Source organism: Heliangelus exortis, chromosome 12 (genome assembly GCF_036169615.1).
Source record: "Heliangelus exortis chromosome 12, bHelExo1.hap1, whole genome shotgun sequence".
In the NCBI taxonomy this organism is placed as follows: domain Eukaryota; kingdom Metazoa; phylum Chordata; class Aves; order Apodiformes; family Trochilidae; genus Heliangelus; species Heliangelus exortis.
In genome coordinates this window covers 21,051,737-21,075,214 of record NC_092433.1, presented here as the reverse complement: position 1 = coordinate 21,075,214, position 23,478 = coordinate 21,051,737, and the positions used below count along the sequence as shown (strand labels likewise).

At 44.0% G+C, this 23,478-nt stretch overlaps 1 protein-coding gene across 7 annotated transcripts in view; it reads left to right on the top strand.

Annotated features, from left to right (window-relative positions):
- The window catches only part of TMCC1 (transmembrane and coiled-coil domain family 1), a 78,839-nt gene extending 55,753 nt beyond the window's left edge, over positions 1-23,086 (top strand). For 6 of the 7 annotated variants that reach the window (XM_071756417.1, XM_071756413.1, XM_071756412.1 and 3 more), the window contains 3 exons: positions 9,938-10,872; positions 16,251-16,386; positions 18,982-23,086. In XM_071756417.1, coding sequence (XP_071612518.1) covers positions 9,938-10,872; positions 16,251-16,386; positions 18,982-19,296 — 1,386 coding nt within the window. In that variant the 3' untranslated portion in view covers positions 19,297-23,086. Of the gene's footprint in view, positions 1-8,878; positions 9,108-9,937; positions 10,873-16,250; positions 16,387-18,981 lie in introns of those variants that run through there. The other variant, XM_071756414.1, reaches the window with a different exon arrangement.
- Positions 23,087-23,478: the final 392 nt, after the last annotated feature.

The following is a 23,478-nucleotide window of genomic DNA, read 5'->3' as shown; positions in this document are numbered from 1 at the left end:
GACTCAGATAGGTTGTACCCAACATAAACTGCTTCCTAAACAAGACTCATGACATTCTGTACAAGAAATTTCACCTCTCTTTCACCTCTGTTAGATGGGATCTCCTATCATTAATAGATAAAAGGTCTTAGAAGCCTGGAGGCTTCTCAGTATAGATTTTGGTTTTTGAGAGTGAATTCTGCTATGAAAATGTAAAATGGTTCCTTGGAAAAATGCATTGTGACCTTTTTTATTTTTTCTGTATTTCTCATTGTCATCTTAGATTGCAATGCAAAATCTAGGGTGTGCCCTGAACTTGCTCAAGTGTAGAAGTTATTTCAATTTATGTCTTTAGCTCAGGCAGGTTTTTTAACTGGAGATTTCTCAGTAGACTCTTGCAACAGGGTGGGTGCCTTCTGGCCTGGTTCTTGCTTCTTGTCAGTGTGGAGCTCAGCTGATAAGTCAGAAGTTATCTGGTGGTTGTGCAATGTAGTGCCATGCAGTGCATCTTTGTAAAACTCTTCTGTGTTTCTGTGTGCCCTAGAGGACTCGCTGGGTCCAGACATTTTGCAGATGTGGGGTGGGATTCTCATTTGGTATAGGTCAGTGGCTAATACCAACAATTCCTTTTTAAAAACCTTCTTAACAACAGCTTCACAGCCATTTGTTAGAGCAGTGCTCTTGTGGTCAGTGACTCTTAATATCTAATAATCCCATAAGGTAATCAGTTTTTTAGAGACCCTCAACATTTAACCCTGAGAATCCCAACAGAGATGGTAAAACAAGTGTTTTAGATTTCCTGTAATTTCTGCCTTTTGCAATAATTTGCAGCCACTACACTGCTGCTTTGAGTATGTATTAATATGGTAAGTTAAGTTTGTTTTGTTTCCATTCACATTCTTTGCACGTTTGTGCCTCAGCTTTGGAGCAGTGCTGATCTCTTTACCTAACTTGCTGAACAAGAAATGGTTTGGGGGCAATTCCTGTTGTAGCGGTGTATTACAGGGTGGGATGCAGAGCATGTTGCTGACACAGCCATTCTGGTGCCTGTTGCTGCCTGCCCACACCAAGTGAGGTGAGGGTGAGCCCATGTCTGACTGATACAGACAGTTTGGTGACCACCTGTGGCCCTGTTGCAGAATTGCACCAACGGTTTTGCTTGCCACCTTCCTTTTTCCTTTCCCTTCATCCTTTGTCCTTTGTGTCCTGTTCTCAGCATCACAAAATGCTTCTGTGGATGTATCTTTTAATGTCTGCATACCAGTATGGCTTGTCTTCTGTATGAATCAGACTGTATTATTCTTTATGTAGGGTTTTAACTCTTAAATCCTGTTTTAAATGCCCCTTGCTCTAACTTGCTTTTTGATCGTAACGCTTTTCCCAAAGTGCCGTTTGGCATACCAGTATAATTCAAAACAGGTTTTTCAGCTTTTTTCCTCTAACCCTGGTTCCTACAGAATACATTTCCAAATTTTCATTTATCTTTTTTCTTTTTCCTACCAGAAACTGCATTTTGCTCTTAGTAATATTTTCTTCTGCGTTGCCCATGTTTGGAGTCATTCAAGAGTTTTCTCCTCTGTTACATAGCTCAAATGAGTATTTTATGAATTAACATTTCAGTGCAGAATTTCTTCACATTACCTGTGCATTACTGCAAGTTAAGAGAATGGTTGAAAAACCCTCCAAAGCCCAACCACTGTAATGTTTCTCAGAGACTATGGGAGTCATCTGTCTCAAAGGGACAGACAAAAAGAAAACATGGAAAGCTACCTCCTTGTATCCATGCTGGCTGCAAACATGCTGCATGGGCAGTGCAGTAGGAAACTTCTAAAATCCCCTTTTCATTCTGTTGTTTTTGTCAGTTCATGGTATGTTAGCCATGGGCTGCTTATTCTGAGATAAAGATTCTGAAGATCTCATATTTAGATTACGTATGGCTTGGTTTCATGATCATCTGTCTCTGTCCTAGGTGAGTGACAGTATTTGCCACAAATGGGAAATAGCAGTGAAAAAGAGGAGAAGGGCAGGGTAAGAGGCAGCTGTGAGGTAAAGGTGGATTTTTAAAAATGGGTCTGAAGGAGTAGGGCTTGATGGCATAAGGTGCTGAGTGTCAGGGCTGTCACAGACAGGTGGTGAGCCCTTACTTTGTGTCTTCTAAATATGACAGTAAAGCACCTTTTCTGTGACAAGGAGGCTGAAGGTAGTGGTTAAGAGGTGGTGAGGTTTCTTCTTTAACCAGTGACAGCTCTGCTTAAAATTTTGCTGCTGGCTTTGGTTTTTACTTGAGTCCTTCTGTGACAATTACTTTCCAATTAGCATTTCGGCCTTCCAGGAGATCACATTAATCTTCTGAAAAATTTATTTAGTGATTATTAACTGGTAGTGTTTCAGTGGTGCTATAAATAGAGTGTATAGTTTATAGGTGGATTTATGTCCTGCTGTGCATCTTGGAATCTCCATTTTTAGTTCTTGAGTCTTGCTGACAAGTCCCTTGTTCAGTGTGTTCTAAGGAACGCATCAGTTGCCTTGATTCTGTTGATTTGCTCCCATCTGGTTGCCCATTATCCTCTACAGTTTTTTTGGCTCAAAGGTGCAGTTTTTAAAATAGCTTCGTGCCTGGAGCACAGAGTGGAAAGCCTTGCAGCTTCTCCTCCCGCAGTCCATCTTCTGTCTCGGCGCTCCCGGCTGGAGGAGCTGTGCCCAGCTTCAGCCCCAGCCCCGGCCGAGAGCCTTGCCCTGGGCAGGGCCCGCAGGGAGCAGCCGCATCCCGCATCCCGGCAGAGCCATGGGGCGGCCCCGGCGGGACCCGCTGCGGGGATGTTCATGTGGTGCTGCTGCACCTGCCCCTGCTGCGGCTTCTGTGAGCCCGGGAAGGTGAGCAGACCTGCGGCATTGCTGAGATTACTGGGCTGTTTTATTTAAACCTCCAGCGGAACTTGACCTCGTTTTGCAGCGTCAGCCTGGAAGCACTGCGCTTTCCTCCGGGCACTGCTGTTCAGTTTCTGTGCTTGTTTTTTGTAGCTTCTCTTCGCTGCAGCAGCTGAGAAGTATGAAAAAGGCTCCTGTCTGAGTGAGTGTTGCAATCTTTCAAATGGGATGTTGCTTTTTTCGTTTGTTTGTTGTTCTTGTGTTGGTTTGGGGTTTGGTTTGTGTGATACAATGAAAGATGAAAGAAGGGGCTAGAGACTGGAATTAGTAGCTTTCTAAATGTGACTTCTGTTTTGCTCTTTTAGCTGTGCAAAATGTATTTTCAGGATGTGATAAACAAACTGCAGAATCATATTTTTCTTCCAGGTAAAAAGAGTGAGAGTGTACAGCTTTTCATGGAGTCAGTGACCTTCAGAAATGAATAAGTACTTTTATTTGGTTTCATTTAGCTGTGTAGTTAGGCATTGCCCTTTCACAAGTCTGAGTTAACAATAAACAGTGTTTTCCCTCCATATTTATTTAATATTGAAGAGAGACAGTAAGGGCTTTGACACTCTGTCTCCACTGCAAAATAGAAGATACCTCTCTAAAAGCTGTTGCAGTTACCTCTCCAGTGCATTGAGGCTCCAGCACTTGGAGAAAAAAAGGGTTTGTTATCATCTGCAGAGGAGATGGTTGAGAAATCACATAGCGCTGCTGTTGTATTTGCAGTATGTATGTCTAAATTAGACATTATTTAACAGACATTGGTTTCCTTTGCGAATATCTGGGTTGGTTTCCTTTGTGAATATCTGGGTCTCTTCTCACAGCATTCATCAGATACGGAAGTAACACACAAGTGGATTTTGGGAACTGCTCTGCTCAAAATGCACTTGCAGTGGTGCAGACCACTGGGGGGGCAGCAGGAGAGGAGGGGGATGATTGATATTCCACAATCCAGGCTGAGCATACTTTGCATCTTGGCACGTGTAACATCAGGTTACCTGCTTCAGAGCTCGGGAAGAGGTAGTAAGACTAGGATAGGGTGTTCTGTGGTCTCTAAATCAGATGTCTGTTCTGCTGGCAGGGGAGCCTGGGGTCGTGGGATTCTGCTGCAGTGAGATTGGTCTCTAGATGGAGTCCTAGGTGAGGCTTCTCCCTTTTTACAGAAAGCAATGCAGTACTAAGTTAATTCAGTGTTTGCTGTGGGTTTCTAGACATGTGCCCTGTTGCCTTGCTCTGCTGAGTGTTCGTCATCTCCTGGACACACCTTGCTCTGTGATGTCTCTTGGCATAGCATTTTCTCCTTCCAGGTTTCTGAAGGCACACATGCTGTGTGTGCAGCTCCAAGGAGCATGCTTGTTCTCCTGCTGTAGTGACTGCCCTTGCCTGCATGGCTTCTCCTTGTCCTTGAGAAGCTAAGCTTGCCACTTTGAGCAATCTTAGGGATGTCATTAGTGCTAATGTAGGAGCAGGCCGCAGCACTCGAGGCTAAACAATACACTAGGGCTGAACAGGGGAGGAATAGATTGCATGACTTTCTGGCAAGTGTAGTATTAGCTGATGTACTGTGTGTACATTATATTAGAAAAGCTTAAACTAAGGCAACAATATATCAAGAAATGCTATACAGGAATGACAAAGAAATATGTTCACAGGAAACATGACTCCTGCTGTTTTGTAATATTTGTGTTTTCCTATAAATTGGTAATTGGATCAACTTTGAAATACTGGTTCCAGAGCAAATTTTGGTACAGTCACACTCTGTACCTGCAGAAAAATATTACAACTAAAAATAAATAAAAATAAGTTAAATAAGTCTGCAGAAGTTGTGCCAGGTACAGGAGCCTTTTAGACTAAGTACTTGGAGATGGCATGCATCTTTCACTTCCACAGAGAAAATCTGAAAAAGGGGAGAAATCCTTGCTCTCATATGTGGCTGTTCTTTGTAGTGATCACACAGAGGTGTTTGTTCTCCTAGACTCCACTTTGCTCCATTGCTTTGCAAATTGAATTTAACTTGCAAACTGAAAATTAAACTCTGTTCTTCACAAATGAGTATGTAAGATACAATCATAGTCTGTGTTTATCAGATAGGAGCTTGCTGCATTAAAAAAAGAAAAACAAAAAAACCCCAAACTACTCTCTGGGAAGTGTTAACAATAACTTTGTCTCTGAGGTAATGACATGGGATTTAGGCATACTGAGGAAACCAGAAATACTTTTTTTAAAAAAAACAGCAAAACAAAACCAACGCAAAAAGACCATGTCATTTTACATAGTCACTTTCTGATAAAAATGTGTATAAACTTGTTTACAAATCTACCCTCTCCTCCTAGTTCCTATGCTTAATTTTCGTTCTGCTTTGCCTCATTTCCTGTCCTTATTATTATAACTTCTGGCCTGATTGGCAGTCCCCCCCTTGATTAAAAGTCTGCAGCTGCTACCATAAACATCCACAAATGTTATTTTGGCCTTCTCTTTTGCTGTGTCATCCTTTTTCATCTCAAAAATCAAGTTCCCACAAGTCCTTGTGTATACTTCAGTTCTTTCCTATTTTTCCATTCAGATTGTTTTATTTATTCCCTTGAACTTGCCTTACCCATGATGTTGGTGTTACTGCCTTGTTATTAACCGTTATTCAACCAGCACCACTAATTTTCTTGACTCTAGCTTTGGGAAGCTAGATCCGTTATTGCATTGGGTCACCAAACCTTACTCTTTTGTATTAAAAAATATCTGTTCTCAAGATTTCAGAAGCTCGAGGTCAAGAAGGTAAGGTCTTTGCCGGCAGTTGGGTTTTTAGGGAGAATTAAAAGAGTCAGAGACATCATCTTCAGGGAGACGATTTAGGTTAGTGGTTGGACTTGATGATACTAAAAGTCCTTTCCACCAAAGTGTAGGTGGGAGGTGGTAGGTGTGCCTCGGGCCATAGCTCAGTGTGTGCTAAACTCAGCAGTCCCAGGTCACTTTTCCCTCCTGTGGTGTTCTGCGTCCCAGCTGGTGCAGCTTGTGGAGCCTTATGGTGAACAGGGTCTGGGGGCTTATTAAGAATAAAATCAGCTGCAAGTTCTTTATTGCTTGGTTATTCCTGGTGTGGGTCAGTCCCTGGGTTAGCGTGTACTAACTAGTTATTCTTTCTGTCCTCCTGCTGTGCCATTACACAGTTAAGCAGGGAGATGCTCACCTTGGACCCCCACCAAAGAGGGGGATGCCTGATGGCATGCAAGTCCCTCAAAGGTTTTGTGAGGCCTTGCTCTGTTGGGGTTGCTGACTGTCCTGTCTGTCCCTGTCTGTCCCTGCCTGTCCCTGCCTGCTCTTGCCCTGTCTGCAGACATGCAGGAATGCTGGACCCAGATGTGAAGCTCTGCCCTGGCAGGTGCACCTCGAGCACATAGGTGTTGTAGTAATCATCACTCATGATTGTGTAACTGCTGTGAGTAAGGTATAAAGTCATTTCCTCTTTGTGTTACCAGGGTTGGTTCCTTGCTCTAGCTGTTATCTTAGGCAGGCAAAGTGATTGTATTGGAAATTTTTATTTTATCTCTTTCAGGGTCATTGATTGTCTTGGTGAGTGACTCCACAGTATGTGCATTCACAGAAGTAGTTTTAGAAGAAGGTGAAATGCCTTTAAACAACTGTTTTTAGTCTTCAGCAAAGCCAGAATGCAAACTGTAGGTTCTTTTTGGGCTGGGTATTGCAGACACATGGAAGACTTGTACAGGAGGGGAGGCCTGACAGTGCTGAAAGTGCTAGGAATGTGGTAAGATCTCCAGGGGCAGAAGTCATGAGATCCTCACATGATTGCATTTGATTCGTGGTATAACACCAGAGCAGTTTTCAGCATACTGCCTGGCAGGAGGGCAGGCAGGTCTGCTGGGTCTGGACTGACTCAATATACTGGAAAATTGATTGCAAGGGAGACTGACTAATTGAATTGTAATCCCTATTTTTATATAAACATTAACCATTACAGTATTTAATTTACCAGCATCTTTTCAGGACAGGTTGCCAGTCATTTTAAACCAATACTATGTCACTAGCATTTCTCAGGGACCCAGTTTAGTGCTGGGTCTCCCGTCTCTAAAGCCTTGTTGATACAGAGAAAATGCTTAAGTTATTTCAGTTTGTTTTCAGAATAGCTCTTTGTACAGCTGTTTGCTTCTGAACTGTAAAAAACCCCTTCTTGTTATTCCAGGCTAATAATCACACAGCTAGTAATTATGAAGTAATTATCCCAACATAGTTTGTTCTCCTATAGCAGTTCTGGTTGATTTTCTGTCACAGGCCTAGGAAGACCTGAGGAGAGATGCTGAAGTCAATTGACTTTAAAAGGGGGGAAGAGAAAGTTTCTACAAAATTCCTCTCACAAAACTGAGAGGAAGAGAGGAAGAGTGTACTGTTAGTGTAATTCATAGTAATTACACACACTCTAATTACACCCAACTGGCAGTAAATTAAGCTGATAGAAACTTTATTGCAAAATAATGTTGAAGTGCCATTAGTTCTATGTCACTGAAATGTGCACATTTCTGCTCAGAGAAACCTGTGCTGTGGCAGAGCCCAACAGGATCAGCAGTTGTTTGGTTCTGCAGTGCTGGGTCAGGCCTGCTTGTGCTCAGCTTTTCACTGTCGAGGTACAAAAGTATTCATTGCGGGGGGAAAGTTATTTCAAAGTACTTTCTGGAAAATTTGTAAATTTGTGGAACTTTCTTTTCTCCATCTGTCATGAATACTAGAATTTCCCAACTCTTGAGTAGGTACAGATTGGTGTAAACAGCCTGGTAGGGTTCTTTCTGAGAAGCCAGCTTGGTATTTTATAAGGCTGTTAAAGGAGTAGTAAGATTGTATCAGTGTGCTGAAAAGAAAAGTCTGCGCTGTGCTGCTTTAGGGCTTAGTGTGAGTTGGCAGAGCAGGGCGTGAGCTGTGTGCTGCCCTGTGCACACAGGAGCCTTGGTTTCTTCTAGACCACACCTAGAAATCGTATCAGTGACAATCTTAAAGACATCACAGATTCCAAGAAGAGGTTTCATAGCAAATGTGTGCTACTCTGAAGTGCACATCCCTGGGTCTCAGAGGCAGCATATCCCATGCAGGGTCAGTGTTGTGCCTGCTGCTGGTCCCGCTGATCCATAGGAATTCCTACCGCTAATTTTCCATTAATCTACCCAGAGATCCAGGGTTTCTACAACTAAACCTGCTTAAGAAAGCAGTTGATACTTCTGCAGTCATTAGAGAGTGAAAACTGATGTTCTGTTGTTTCCAGCAAACGAACTCTAGAAAATAAATCACTTGAGTTTTCTGTATGTCTGATTGATTTTGTTGTTGATGTGAGATCAACCAGAACCCCAGTGTAGGGCTGCTGGGAAGGAACCTTGCTACCCTGCTCATTGCCAGCCAGGGTGCCTGCAGCACACAAACGTGCTGCCTGTCTACCGCATGGTGTTCATTTTGTTACATTAAATCATAAATACAGAATATTGAAACTAGAGAGAGGGATACAATTAACTCCAATAGGATTTTTTTGTTTGTAAAGTAGAGATTTACAAGACAAACATGGAAATGTGTTCAGCACTTAGGGAGTTAGTTTTGAATTGGGTGGTAGTTGTTTGAAGAAAACAGCCTGGGATGCTGCCCAGTGTTTAAGTCAAGCTGCTCGGTCCGAGAAGAAAAACAAACACATAGTATTAAAGCCTGTTTTCTAAATGTGTGGGGTGTGAATCACAGCCTGTTTGTCCAACATGTATAGGGTTGTTGGCTGCCTCAAAAGTCAAAGTGTGTATTTGGGTTTGCATGGGTAACCAACTTATTTTTTGAAAACGTCACTGGAAGTGGGACCAAGGTTTCTCCTCCCAGGTGACTGCCGGGCTCCAGGCAGTGCAGCAGCGTTGTGATGGCAGCTTGGAGCTGCTGGGCCTGGAGGAGGAACGGGGGAAGGAGGATGGACACGGGCCCCCAGCTCTGATCCCCCTAGCCGTGGTTCCCCCCCCAGCTCTCGCCAGCCCGCGACTCTCCGGGACGCAGTCGGTATCGGCCTGGCGGGAGCTGGGCCCGAGGCGGGGCTGTCCCCGGCGGGGGCTGTCCTGGTCCGCCGGCTCTGCCCCGGGGCGGTGCCGGGCCCGGGCCCAGGTGTGGCTGTGCGGGCGGCGGGGCTGCCATGCGGGCGGGTGCCGGCGGGAGCCATGCACTGGGAGCGGGCGCTGCTGCCTCGCCGGGACAAGGTACCGCGGGCCGGGGCTGTAGGGTCGATCTCTCCGGTGCCGCGGCGGTAGCAGGGGGAGGTCGCGCAGCAGCGGGTCGGGCCGGGCCGGGCCGTGCCGTGCCGTGCCGTGCCGTGCCGTGCCGTGCCGTGCCGTGCCGTCCTTCAGCCGAAGGAGCAGCACCGGCCGCCGCTCTGGCTCCTTGGCCTGGCTCGTTTGTGCTGGAATAGAGTTTAGCTTGGGGGGTTTTGGCTAAAAATGGGGTTTGTCCTTCAAAACTCGCTGTTTCCCTTCCTTTCAGAGACACCTGCTCGCTGCAGGCAGCTGCCCCAGCACAGGTCCAGCAGGCTCTTCAGTTCTGGTTCAAGCACTTGCCTTAGCAGATCTCTTGTTTTCTGATAAATTTCGTAATTTGCTTTCAAAACACAAACAGATGGAGTATTGTAAATAACTTGTTGTACACTTGATCTGTGTGGCTTTTGCTCTTTCACAGTTACCTTCCCTGTCTTTTTACTCCCCAGCTGGCAGAGCTGCTGGCCCTGAACCAAAACTTCAGAGATCTCAGCCTGCTGAGATGGGTGCCGTGTCTTACTTTGGCCCTGATTTTTTGGTTGTTTGAGGCCGTTAAGTTGGCTTAATTATGAGAGGTTTTGCTTTTTTCTCAGCTCTTGCTAGATGTCTGTAAAGCACACGAAGCTCAATTGATTGATACCATACCTTGGCCAACTGAAAAAAAGAAGTGCATTTTTGCAGTTACATTTGCTTTTCTAGCTGGTTGGCACAAAGAAGGAAAAGTTTTATATGAGAAAAGCTGGTGATTAGCACTCATATTTCTTTCTCTTCCTGCCTAGATCGAGCGACTGGAAGTCAGCAGCCTCGCGCAGACCTCCAATGCAGTGGCCTCAAGCACTGATGGCAGCATCAATGCAGACTCTGTCGATGGGACCCCAGATCCTCAGCGCACAAAAGTGGCTATCACACACCTGCAGCAGAAGATACTGAAGTTGACTGAGCAGATCAAAATCGAACAAACAGCCCGTGATGACAATGTGGCAGAGTACCTGAAACTGGCCAACAATGCAGACAAGCAGCAAAGTGCCCGCATTAAGCAAGTGTTTGAGAAGAAAAATCAAAAGTCAGCCCAGACCATCTTGCAGCTGCAGAAGAAACTAGAACACTACCATCGAAAGCTGCGGGAGATTGAGCAGAATGGGATCCCTCGGCAGCCAAAGGATGTCTTCAGGGATATGCATCAGGGTTTGAAAGATGTTGGAGCAAAAGTTACTGGCTTCAGTGAGGGAGTAGTAGACAGTGTAAAAGGTGGGCTTTCCAGTTTCTCCCAAGCCACACATTCAGCAGCAGGAGCTGTGGTTTCCAAACCCCGGGAGATTGCCTCCCTCATAAGGAACAAATTTGGGAGTGCGGACAACATTGCTAATCTGAAAGACTCCTTAGAAGAAGGCCAGGAAGATGGGACAGGAGGCAAGGCTCTAGGTGTTATTCAAAACTTTCAGTCAAGCCCAAAATATGGCAGTGAAGAGGACTGCTCCAGTGCCACATCAGGTTCAGTGGGAGCCAACAGCACAACAGGGGGGCCTGTGGGAGCTTCCAGCTCCAAAACAAACACTCTGGATATGCAGAGCTCAGGGTTTGATGCAATATTGCATGAGATTCAAGAAATTCGAGAGACACAGGCAAGGCTGGAAGAATCATTTGAGGACCTTAAGGTTCGTTATCAGAGGGATTACTCATTGATAATGCAGACTCTGCAGGAGGAGCGGTACAGGTATGTACTTCTGTACTTCATCTCGGGATTAACTGCTGTGAGTTGCAGAGCACCAGAGTCTTGCTTAGCACTATTCAGTGAGCTGTTCCCAGGGGAAGTTTTGTGGTCTTTTCAGGATTTCACCCCCCCATCTCTGAATTTTGTAATTATTGTTATTCTGCTGTACCTCTCCTTTCCTGTACAAGAAAGAAATAGGAAGGAAAAGGGTTGTTTCACACTCTGATCCTCATTTACAAGAGAAAGAAATATCCAGCTTTTGTAGACGTCTCTGAAAACACATGATCCTACCCATATGCAGAGTTTAGGATATTACCTTCCATCCTTTGTGTAGCCACACCGTGGCAGGGCTCAATGCAATGAAGTTAAATTAAATGCCAGATATTGGTAGTGCTCTTGTCATGGAGCTCTGGAAGTGGGTAACTGCTCTTTCCACCAGCCCTCCCCTCACTGGAAGAAATGGAAAGGCAGAGGAGTTGCTGAAGTTCAGCCAGTCCCTGAGCAGGGCACAGAGAAGAGGTCACAGTGACTTCAGGGAAGCCTTGTTTTAAAGTTTTTACACTTTTAATAGCAAGTACAAGGAGGCCTACTCCTTGTTCTGGTGGAGGACTGCAGGCATTTTAAAATGAGGTTGGTTATGGCCATCATTGCTTTGTCCAGGCTGTGAAGCACAACCCATGAGGCTCAGCAGAGCTGCTGGGTGTGGGGACAGGCTTTCTAAAGTATTGTCTGCCACTTGCTATGTTGGTTTCCACAGTATGACATGGAGTTGCCTGCAGCTCTTCAGACATTCTGGTGCCAGGTCATTGGGAAAACATTTGAAAAGGCTTAACCTGCTAGGATCTTGTAGAGACAGCAAGCTTTCTGTGTGCTCTGCAGAGCTTGGGTAGACAAAGCCAGACCAACACCACCTTCTAATTCCGCTTTGCAACAATCAGCAGTTTGACTGAAACCAGTGTCCAGCACAGCAGCTTTGGTTCCTAGTGCCTCATTGTCCTGAAGTCACAGAACAAGCAATGTGGAGTCTGATCTTCTGCTCCCCAGAAGAGAGGGGTCCTGTTGTCTGTGGCTGTGTAGGGTGTTGTTCCACCCATACAGCAGCAGCCATTCATAGTGTAAGGCTGTATGCAAGCACAGTATAGCTGAAGAAGAGCCTGAAAGTACAATGGAAGACCTTGGGCACTGATGAGTGTTGTCAGATAAACTGGGTAGTTATTCCCTGGAACCATTTAGCAAGGTTGAGGCAGGTCCTTGTGCCAGTGCAGCATGAAGTCACATCAGTTGTGTGCCGTTAACCATGACTGAGTGCTCCCCTGGGGTCAGCATAGAGCCTAACCACTGCCAGGAGAATCTATATTTGGTTTATAAATGCTTAAGAGGACAGTAATTTAGACCTACCATATGGGATATTGATACAAATTCACTAAAGGTGTGACCTCTAAAGAAGACCAGTTAAACCACACACATCTCTGCAGGCTGTCAGAGGTGAACAGGGAGATCTGCAAGCAGCTCATGGGTTAATCACAGTGGGATTAATATTGCATTGTACAAAGCTAGATTCTTGTTTGATATCTTCTGTATTTTAAAACAACATGAAGATTAAAGCCAACATCACCCTTTGAACTGGCAGGCTATGTCTGAGGGCAGAGAGGGTGCTGCTGCCTGGGCAGAGAGGGCTGGTGCCTATCCCTCCAGCTCAGTCCTCAGCTCTCTCCAGAAAAATGAAAAGATGGGAATGAGGTTGTGGTTTGAAGCTGGGAGACTGGGGGTTCAAAATTAATCATAACTGGCTTTAAAAGCTATAAATATCTCATAACTCTGCTCTATTTCTGGTAAGCTTTCACAAACAAGCACTGAGTTCAGCTAGAGCTTTAAAAAAAAGAGTATTTTGGAGAAGCTTGTGCTCATGGGTCAGCACTGTGTTGTTCGTATTGTACCTGGGAGCTGGAACAAAGCATGTGCCATGGCATTTTCTCGCCCAGTCTTTGTCCATTCCCTCTTTCTTGGATGTTTTACTTTTTTGCAGGTTCTGATGTTTTTTCGTTGTTTGTCTGTGCAGTTGTTTATCAGCCATGGCTTGCCTCGCAGGTTTTCCTCCATCTCCTCCCTCTTTTTGCTTCCAGATCTCTCCTACCAGCCTGCCAAGCTGCTGGGTTGTTACCAGCTGTGGGCTGGGACTTGCTGGTGCAGTCACTCCAGTTCTCCCACCCTCGTGCTGCCGGGTGCTGGGGTGGGCTGTGCTGGCTGCATGTGCCAGCCCCGATCTCCATGCTGCCCCAGGAGGCTGAGGCATGGAGGAAGGAAGATTCTGCATTGCCCTGGACATTGTTGTGTTTCTTCTGCAGTGGGAGTGGGTGCTGAAATCTGTTGGTTATCTCATGGGTTGGAAGGTGGCAGTTGTTTACTGATATGAACAGGAACTTTCTGTGCTATTGAGACTGAAATAAAGTTCCTGCTGAGCATATTCATCTTTCATGTCCCTTTAGGAACCTGTTTTGTACGCAGGGAAGTCATGAGCTCACATATTTGGAGCGTGGCCAGTCCAAGAGTCTGGGTTTCTTCACAGGCCAGGCATCCTTGGAAAGGGTATTGAGGTCTCCCACACTCTAATCAGGAGAAACCCATCAGCTAAAATGCTACACACTAGTGCTTTCATTTCTCTGATTTTTGCTGTAGTCTAATAGTTGGGCTTCAGTCTGTTCTCATTATTTATTTTTAAATGGATTAAAAGTGCTAAACCTGTGAGGTCTAAAATGGTTGAAGAGCCCGCCCTCTCTGGCCTGTGGCTGAGCAGTGCAGGCAGCCTGTTGGGTCAGACAGCTCCTCTCCATGTTGAGAGATGCTTGAAGAGAGGTATTAGCATTGATGCTGGCACTCATATGTGAGAGAGGGGAGTGTGAGTATAGCCTTAACCTTCTTGACAGGTGTCCTGTCCCTTTTATTTTTGCAGTATCTCCAAGTTAAATACAAACTATCCTTCACTAGGAAAGTCCTGGCTCTGTTCACAGGAACCCCTCTTGACTTTTCGAATGTGAACACCAGTAGAAAACAGCAGGGAAAACCCCATGATTTTCTAAATTGTAGATAGTGGGACAAGGAAGGTAAAGGAGATAAATGGAGGAAGTGTAATTCCAGAAATAATCCTATTGTTTTTCATTGTGGTTTTGTTTTTTTGAATAACCCAATTCTAGCAGTTGCCTAACATACTGGCTTCTGAAAGTACAGGTGATTCTTGGGTGCAAACTGCAAAAGCTCTGGAGTTGAGCAGGAAAATGAAGCGTGGTTCAGGAACAAGCCAGTAGTCCTGCGTTGAGGGCAGGGAGGGCTGGAGCCAACCCTTGTGCTAATCATGTTATGCTTAAGCTTTTAACTGTACAGATTTACAGGGTTTCCTTATGTTTCCTGTAGATTGAAGTAGTTTTGAAGTTATTAAAATACAATTGTTTCTTGTTATAGAACAGGATTTAAGCTGCCTGGCAACAGCTGTTTTATGAAGGGTGTTTATGTGGGAGGAGGCTAAAAGACATAATCATATTTTCAGAAGTGCTTAAGTACCTTTTTGTGTAACAAACTTGCTGGAGAACTTTGTAATATATTAGCAAAGTAAATTTATTTCAAGTAATTGATGCTGCCTTTGGGACTTAGAATGGGTTTAGTTGTGATTTTTTGATTGTTGGCAAGTTGGGTTTTTTTTTTAAGGTGGATGGGAACAAATGGCAATATTAATTATCTGGGCTCCTTAATTAGCCAGTCTTCACATGGCTATTCCCTTGTTTGCAGCTTGCCATTCCTGGGAAACTAGTTCTCTTGTGTGTCCTGCCAGGGCTGCACAGCTGCTGTGGCACCTTTGGGGATGAGCTGTGTCAGCTTGTGGTTGTCTCAGTCTGGTTGACCACCGGTGTTTCATTGCTGGAAGTTGTCATGCTGTGTTTCACTCCCTCTTAGTTTAAAACAATATTGTATTTGGAATGAAAATTCTCTTGAGATTTTTCAGTTGAAAATACATCCCCAAGACTATTTTTAAAGGCTAGCTTGTGACTCCAGATTATGAATATCAAGCCTTATGTGGCACCAAAAATCTTGGGAGGGAGTGGTAAGGAAGCAGGACTTTAGCCTTAGTTTCAGAACTTATAATTAAATTATTCATTCTAGATAAACATTGTTTTTTTCGTTTTGGGGGTGTATAAATCAAACTCAGGTGGAATCTAAGGGGAACTGAAATTTAAGCAAGGAATTATGTCTGTACTGAATACCTTAGCAATTTTTCAGTTATTAGTATCAAGGGTCAGAGGGTAAGAGCTATAGAGTAAGCTATTACATGCTTACAATGAGAACACAGTCAGTGGAAATCTGAGTGGAAAACTCCCAGCAGACAGAGTTACCTGTGCACACCCCTGAGTCACCTCAGAGCTGTCGCTGTATGAACCAAGAACAAGAAACCAGTGGCAGAGGGTGATGTGGATCGTGCACCTCTCCTGGCCCCTGAGCCCTGGCGTGGTCCTCTGCATGTATTTACTTTTGGGAAGTAACACAAATGCTTGCCTGATTTTAAAAGGGTATTGAAGCCTGGGATGCTTTGTAAATTTCAGTTTGAAAATCCAGAAATGAAATGCAACATGTAAATGCAAGGTGTCCCTAATGCACTTGTGAAGTGCTAAAATAGTATTGATGATCTGTTGTTGAAGTCAGTTTAAAATTCCCTCAATGAGACACAAAACTGCATCTCTCAGAATTGTTGTAATCTACTTTTTGGGCAGTCCTCTTTCTGTGTCCAGTCCATTCACCAGTAGCAAACTGGAAAATAAGCCTGCAGGTTAATGACTCATGTGCCCTCCCTATAAATAATACGATGATCTGTGTGAGGTATGCTGAATCATTCATGAGAGATAAAGAAAAAATAAATCAAAGATATCCATGTGACTCACATGTAAAGATCAGGCAGGGCCATCATGTTCTCTGAGGCATCAGTCATGGGTAATTCTATGTCATTTTTATGTCTGTTACTGTTCTGAGGGTAGGTGAATATGCTTAAGAAGCATTATGTTATTAGAAGGGAACGGTTTGGTGTAAACAAAATTTTGGGAATAACTTATTCTATTCCAATTCATTTCTTGCATCACTTGACATTTGTCATGTAGCCATTCTAGGATAGGATGTAGCTATTCAGGATAGGAGCAGGATTAACATTTCCTTACCTGGTAGAAAGAATGTCCTCAATTCCCAGGTGGAGGGCCTTACACTGTAACATGTGCTTTTGTCATAACTGAGGTGGCCACACTGGTTTTCAGTAAATGTCTGTGATGTTCACTGTTGATTGTTACTGCTGTCATTCTCCCATGCTCTCCTCACTAAAGCTGATGTTCCATCTATGCCATTCCTAGATGTGAAAGACTTGAAGAGCAGCTCAATGACCTGACTGAGCTCCACCAGAATGAGATCCTCAATTTGAAGCAGGAGCTGGCCAGCATGGAGGAGAAGATTGCCTACCAGTCTTATGAGCGAGCCCGGGACATCCAGGTGGGTGACAGAGACAGGGACACTCCAGGTCTGTCTTCTACCTGCTCTTTCTGTAACTCAGTCACTTGTGAAACACCTTCTGTTACTCAATATTTGATTGTAATCCTTGTAGCTTTATTACTAAACTGCATGTTGTTGAGTCCTGAAAGGGCCTTTCCCCCCTCTCTGCCCCTTGGGTCTCTCCAGGTCACTCCTGTGGAGGAGGGGCTGTGCTGGCTCTCCCTGGGGAGGGGTCCTGACCCTTGTCATTGAGGAGTATCAAAGTGGAAGCCCACATCCACTTGTTGTGCAGGGTTTTGCAGGTTGTTAGAATCCGGTGGGCTGTGACCTGAAAACTTTTTACAGTAACATTACCAGTAAACTGACCCTAGGGTGTATTTCTGTGTCACTAATTTTAGAGCAGTGATCACATTCTAAGGAAAAGTGGCTTTGTGTGCCACTGCATCAAGTCAGGAAACAATTCTTTCTGTTGGTTTTGCCCAAAAAAGGAGGTATTTTTAGAGAAGTTTCTTTCAGTATGCATAAGACCAAAGCTATGGAAATAGAGATAGGGAGTTGGAGGGCCTCCCACAGAGCAAGACCTGGGAAGTGATGTGAGCAGCTGTTGCACCTTAAAAAGAAAGGCCTGGTGAGAAACAGATCTATCATCCATTTTAAGTACTTGTGCTAGTTTTAGCAGGCATCTCGGTTTCAATCACTGACATGAGATATTTATAGTGTGAGCAGAGAACTGTAGGTCAAAGTTCTCCCTCATCCCTCCCCCCGAGGAGCCTCTGCCAGGTTGTTTCCTCCGGAAATGGATCAGGCTGAGCTTCTGGCACATGGCGAGGTCCAGCTGCAGATCCCGTGCATCTGATTGTGGTTAGAGGGGGCTGATCCGTTTGCTCCACAGTCCGAGGGACCGCAGCTGAGGAGAAGCCCGCATGTCTTGTTGACCTCCACAGACATGATGTGCAATGACAGAGAAGCGTAACAGGTGACAATGACCTTTAAGTTCAGGTTAAAATAAATCAGTGTCTGTGACAGTGGTGCCATGGCTTCTGACAGGAAGCAGGAGGCTCCTCTTTGGGGAATGTTAACATTTTCAGATTTTGTTCTCCTCTCTAATTTAATATGGCAGGAAAACCTAAGGTTGAACACTTAGTTGAAGTGGAGATTTCTCTAGGTTTTTTTTATTCTTCATTTTATGATTCAGTGCTTTTAATGTAAACTTGCAAATTGGGACAATTTATTCCTCATGTTGATGGGGAAAAAGGTAAGGGTTACATTTTCCTGCATGGAAAACTACTTAAGTGCATGGGCTAATGTTGCAGAAGAACAGTGACTGAGGTAAGTCTTCAAGCAAGGAGTCCTGGTTCCTGTTTAAGTGATAAGTCTGAGGGACTGCTGTTTGGTGCAGACCTGTGAATAATACCCGAGGTTGGCCTTTAGGTCAGAGAAAAGCAACTCGGAGGGAGGAGCAATGGAAAAAAGTGTAACTTTGTATCTCTTGAGAGCAGAAATGTCTCATTGCATTAATTGGTTTGACAACTCTCCTTCTGTAGCCCACCTGCTGCACCTCACTAGTGGTGTGCTGTGGGTTGGTCCACTTGAAGTTCAGCATGGTAAAAAGATCTGGAAACAATCACCCACAAATCAGCAGTGCCTTAGAGGTATTTTGTACAGGATAGTCTCCTTCCACCTATTTCTGTTTTGCCTCTTCCTAGAGGCAGTTTCACAAACCTCGTGCTTCTAGACCTTCTCCTGGACATCCCCTTTCTCTGACCCTTGCAGTGTCAACTGGAGCTGTGCCAGTGCCACAGCTTGCTGCAATCTGGAGGAGATGATGATCTTCTTGTGATGCCAGCTGCACAGTCCTGGCCCTGGTAATTCCCAGACCTTCCACTGATCTCATTCAGCTCACTAAGCGAGCAGTATGCAGCTGAGCCTTTTTGGTCAGTTATTTTTCTTGACTTAGTTTTCTGCCAGGTTGACTAGAGAATCAAATGGGCTCACAGAGAGGTTGGACAAGCACAAGTAACTGCAAGGAAGGTGATGGAAATGGGAAGCTCTGGGAATGCCCATCGCAGAGGAGGAGGAGTACTGACTGGACACAGCACTTTTGTCCCCTCAGTGGTCTCCTGAAAACAAAGCTGAAGTGAGCAGCTGGGTGGGTAGCTGGACAGACAAAGCTGTCTGATCACTGAGGGCTGTCAGGTCCCTTCTCCTCTGGGTCTGGGTGGCAGGAAGGGTGGTGAGATCCCAGGTGACCATTGCACCACATGCAGGCAGAGGCAAATGGTAGTGCAGAGTGGCAGCCGAGGGGTATGTGTGAGCAGAGCCTGGCATCACCCAGCTTGTCCTCCCTCTGCCCAGCCTCTGGTGCAAATGAAGTGAGGTGGTGTGTGATGAAGGGCAATGCCAGGTTAATGAGGAGCCCTCAGTCAGATTGAATGGCAAGGTGTGACATTGGTGTGGTGACTGGTGTCCTGCAGAGGTGTGTGTGGCATAAGCAAGGTGGTCCTGGCCTCACCAGACAGTAACGTGGGAGCCATAGGCTGTCAATCACCAGGCATATGGTGTGCTGGCAGCCCAGCAATGTGTTCTTGCCCACAGGAGGCGCTGGAAGCGTGCCAGACCCGCATCTCCAAGATGGAGCTGCAGCAACAGCAGCAGCAAGTGGTGCAGCTGGAGGGGCTGGAGAACGCCACAGCCAGGAACCTGCTGGGGAAGTTCATCAACATCCTCCTGGCTGTCATGGCTGTCCTTCTTGTCTTCGTTTCCACTGTGGCCAACTGCGTCGTGCCCCTCATGAAGACTCGCAATAGGACGTTCAGCACTTTACTTGTAGTGGTTTTCATTGCCTTTTTGTGGAAGCACTGGGATGCCCTCACTGGCTACTTGGAACGGTTCTTGTCTCCCCGCAGATGATGGCGGCAGGAACCGTCTGCATTGTCCTCCTCCCGGTGCTCTGGTGAGCAAGAGTGGCAAAGATTAGTCAGCAGCTACTCTGCTGAAGTTTCAAAGTGTCGGAGTGAATTTGTTTACATTTAGAAAAATGTTTTTTCTCTGCGAAATGCATTGCAATAGTATTTTTTAGATTTTATTCAAGAACTCTTTTTTGGCGAGAATCCTGGATAATTTTTATGTAGCATGGTTCTCTTTGGATGCAAATCTTAAGATTCTTTAAAGTGTACAAAAGAAATAAATAAAATACAGAATTTGGAGCATACCAATGGGCAATTTAAATTATGGCTTGAACTACTGTACTAAACCTGTCAGGAAGAAGAGAACGTGATTAGCCTAAGAGGAGCAAAGCTAAGTGCACAGCCTTGAGTGATGGTACCACAGCAAACCTGTAACACTAAACTTTTACTGTGAAGTCTGCTCACATTCCATGTCCAAATGTATGCGTTCAGAGTGGTTTCTTTTCTTAACAAGAGAACAACAACAACCATGTGGATCTCTTTCGCAGCTCTGCATCGGGGTTCGCCATTTGCGCTAACCTGACTTGCCATAACTTTTCATAAGGCTGGCTAACTTTGCTAAGCTTATGAAGTGGAAGCCTCATGCCATACACAGCAACTGCACAGTTGTGCTACAGTATTTTGAAGTAGTCCTTGAAATACTTATCTTTAAGCAGAAGCCCTTGGTTGCACTTTTAAGGTTTTTTTTTATATATGTATATTCACAGATTTAAAAAAAATCCAAACAGCATACTTGAAGAGTGTAATACTCAAACTCTCAGTGCTTCCTTATTGTTTCTAATAGGATTTTTTATTATAATTATTATTGTTATTATTATTGGGGTTTTTTTTTTGGAAGGGATTGGGAGGGTCTTTTTTTTTCCTTTTAAATAAAGAAGCGATGTTTTTAAATGAAGAAATGCGTGAATAATTGTAAGTTGTCTTGTCCTGAAACAGTTTTGAGGAGGACAGAGAGTAATTTCTAGTGCCAGCCTGTCTGGAATGCAGTGCTATTCATATGCCATTTATCTGTCCTCCAGAGCATACAGATGCAGCATCATGAGAAACATCTATCTTCTCCACATGTTTTTGTCATGCAGGGCATGCTTTTTCCTAGATGTGAAGGAGAGTGTGTTTATGTATTTCTCATCTGCATGTCATTTCTCTTTCCTGGCCTCAGGATAAGAATAAGGAATTTCTCTTCATCCCCTCCTAGAGAAAAGACAGGTTCTTTTAAGTAAAGAAATACTGAAATAACAGTCTACTTAAAAGAATGGTTGTCTCAGAAATATCTCTGACTTAATTTTTAAATACACCCCTAAAAAGTGAAACCAAAGTTTTCCTCCTGTCAGGCTCTGGTAAAATTGTTTGTGTGTCTGTGTTGGGATACCTTTTGAAGCTGAGGAAATGTCAACTTCAAATGTACCTCTGAAGTCCTAGCAATGTGCTATTGCTGGTGACTTGCTGGTACTGGTGAACAGGCTTCAAGTCCAAGGAATCTGTGTTGACTCTGTGCTCTTTTTTTGCTCTAACAAAGCCAAGATTAAACCTCCATCTCCCATGAAATCCAAAAGGACTCCAGGATTCTCTTTCAAACACATATATGACATTTCATTAGATCCTACAGTTTTCCTTCATTCTGGGCTTAAATTCCCTCTAGGAACCAAATGTTGCCCAAGGGACCTAAACCAGACATACATGGAACATGTACATGACACAAATATAATACACAGAAGCCTAGAACTTTATGGGATGGTGCAAATTCTGGGCTCTGAGAAATTCCCTCAAACTAGGTAACAGCCTTAAGGGTCTTCTGATTAGCAGTCGACGCAAGCCCTCCGCTGTCCAACCATCCTTCTTTGACAAAGCTTCTGTCTGTTTCACCCACCATCACAGGAAACTCAGGTACCCCTCTCCCTGGGCATTCCAGCGCACCTCTCTTGTCACCACGTGCACTGATCTTCTGCTGTCCTACTTAAAAAGCAAATTGCCAGTTGCAGGTGATTCAAGCTTAAAATAATTACACTTTCTACAGAGCTGCTGACAGAGTTGCAAAGATCTCATAAACATTCCCTCCTTAGACCATGCTTCTAGCTCCAGCAAAACTTTTTAGTCTTCTCTACCATCCATCTCTGGCAGACTCAAATTACATGGGTAACTATTGCCTTCCCATTATGCAGTTTTGGTCATAAAAAAAAGGTGTGAATCATGGTAAAAACTGATTTGCCACATAACTGAGAAGGTTTGTTGCCTTTATTTCTGAAACCTGGCCTTTGCACCTCTGTTTTTCTTTGATCACACTAGAATTGCTCATGGTAGGTTTTTGTGTGATCAAAGCAGGAAGAAATTGAAAGCCAATGAATCTGGACTCTCAGAGCCACTAGTACATACTATGTGAAGGAAGTGTTTGTCCTTCCTTTTTCTTTATATCCTAATTTCATTTAGTGTCTCAACTCTTTGTCATCTTCAGTAAATACCATTTGCTAATTTGCCAGAAGGTGTGGGCTGAATAGAAACTTCACTTAAAAACTGTTTGGTGAAGGCCATGTACATATGGTTCTGGGCAGTGTCTGTCTGTCTCTCTCTCAGCAGTTTCTTCCATTCCAGAAAGTTGTCTGCAGTAATGCCATATATGATGCTGCATCCACTTTTCATATCCTAAAAGAACTGCCATGTGTTTTGCCTTCTGCATTAGCAGAACATTGTGGGATTTTTTGTCCCTCTTCAGTTTGAAGGTCTGTGATGATTATATTGTTGGAAATGTGATTCTAGCTTTAAGGCTCCCTTTCCTTGTAAGTGGTTGTGTTTGCTTTCTTGATGAAGTGTTTCTGGATGACTTGTAGAAGATGGTTTCTGCCATGGATGCGAGTGTGTGAGTACCTTTTACTGGCCTTTTTAGTGACCATCTCTGAGTTGCAGAATGTTTTGGGAAAAATTTCATATTCAGAGTTGAAATGATTCTGAAATTGTTTAGATATGTTTAGCACGTATCAACTTGGCCTGTAGAGGAAAGAATATAATGGACTGTTAGTTTAAAAACTAGCAGCTCTTCATTGAAATTCTGTGATTCAAATGAAGTTTATCTGTTTCCCCCATTTTTTTTCAGTTTAAAGAAGAAAATATTGATGCAAAAAAAATGTTTCAAAATTTATTGTTTCAAATTTTATAAAGTTCTCTTTTCTCTCAGTCTCATTAGGTTAGTTTAGTAATACTGAGCGTGCTGACAGCAATTATTTCATTGGTTTATTCCACATCCCATGAGGGTGTGATCAAATGAAATGTTGAATTTTGTAAGTGTTGCACTGGGACAGAAAAGTACTGTCAGCTTTGTTTTTGTTTTTGGTTTTTTTTGTTCCGTTTTTTTTTCAATTAAAAAAGCATCATTACAACAAAAGAAGCCAAGCTACAAAAGGCTTCAAGATTGGATAGTTTTGCCAGTTTTAAAATGAATTCTGAACGTGGCTAAAGAGTTTCAAACCCTGTGTGTCTGTGTTGTGTATGCCAGGTGGTATAGTAGTAGGCAATTGACTTAGCTGTAAGTGTGTTTTTGAAGTGTAAAAAAATAAACAGAAAAACTCACTTGCACGGGTTGAAAAGTACAGATATGACACTTGTGAACGTAACACTGTAGTTTATAGATCTTAAGCTGCTAATTGTTGAGAGAGATTTACATTTGTTTTGTCTGATTGTTGCAGATTTATCTGTGACACTTTTACTGTATATAAAAAACTTTAAATAAAGACCTCAGCTATTAACACTGGCCTGATTTGTGTGTTTCCAAAGGGGCGGGGAGCTAGTCAGGGAAAAAATAGAGGGGTGTGTTAAAACTGGGCTGAGCACTTAAAATTTGAGCAAGTTTTTCACAGATCCAATCATCAAGCTTCATCCTGTCATCAGCCACACACCACCTGAGAATAATAAGGCTGCATTGTTCAGTCTCTGTGGGCAGAGGAGGAGGAATGCAGTGCTGCTCCATTCCCTTCATCCCACCTGATGCCTGGGACACCTTGGGACACTTCTCAAGGGGAAAGGAGTGAGTAGTTTTCTCTGCTTTCAGAAAAAAAAGATGCAAGTGCTAGAAAACCAGCAAGAGATCAAAAAGCAAAAGCAGGTGTTGGTGATGGTTTTCTCCCCATAGTCTCCCTAC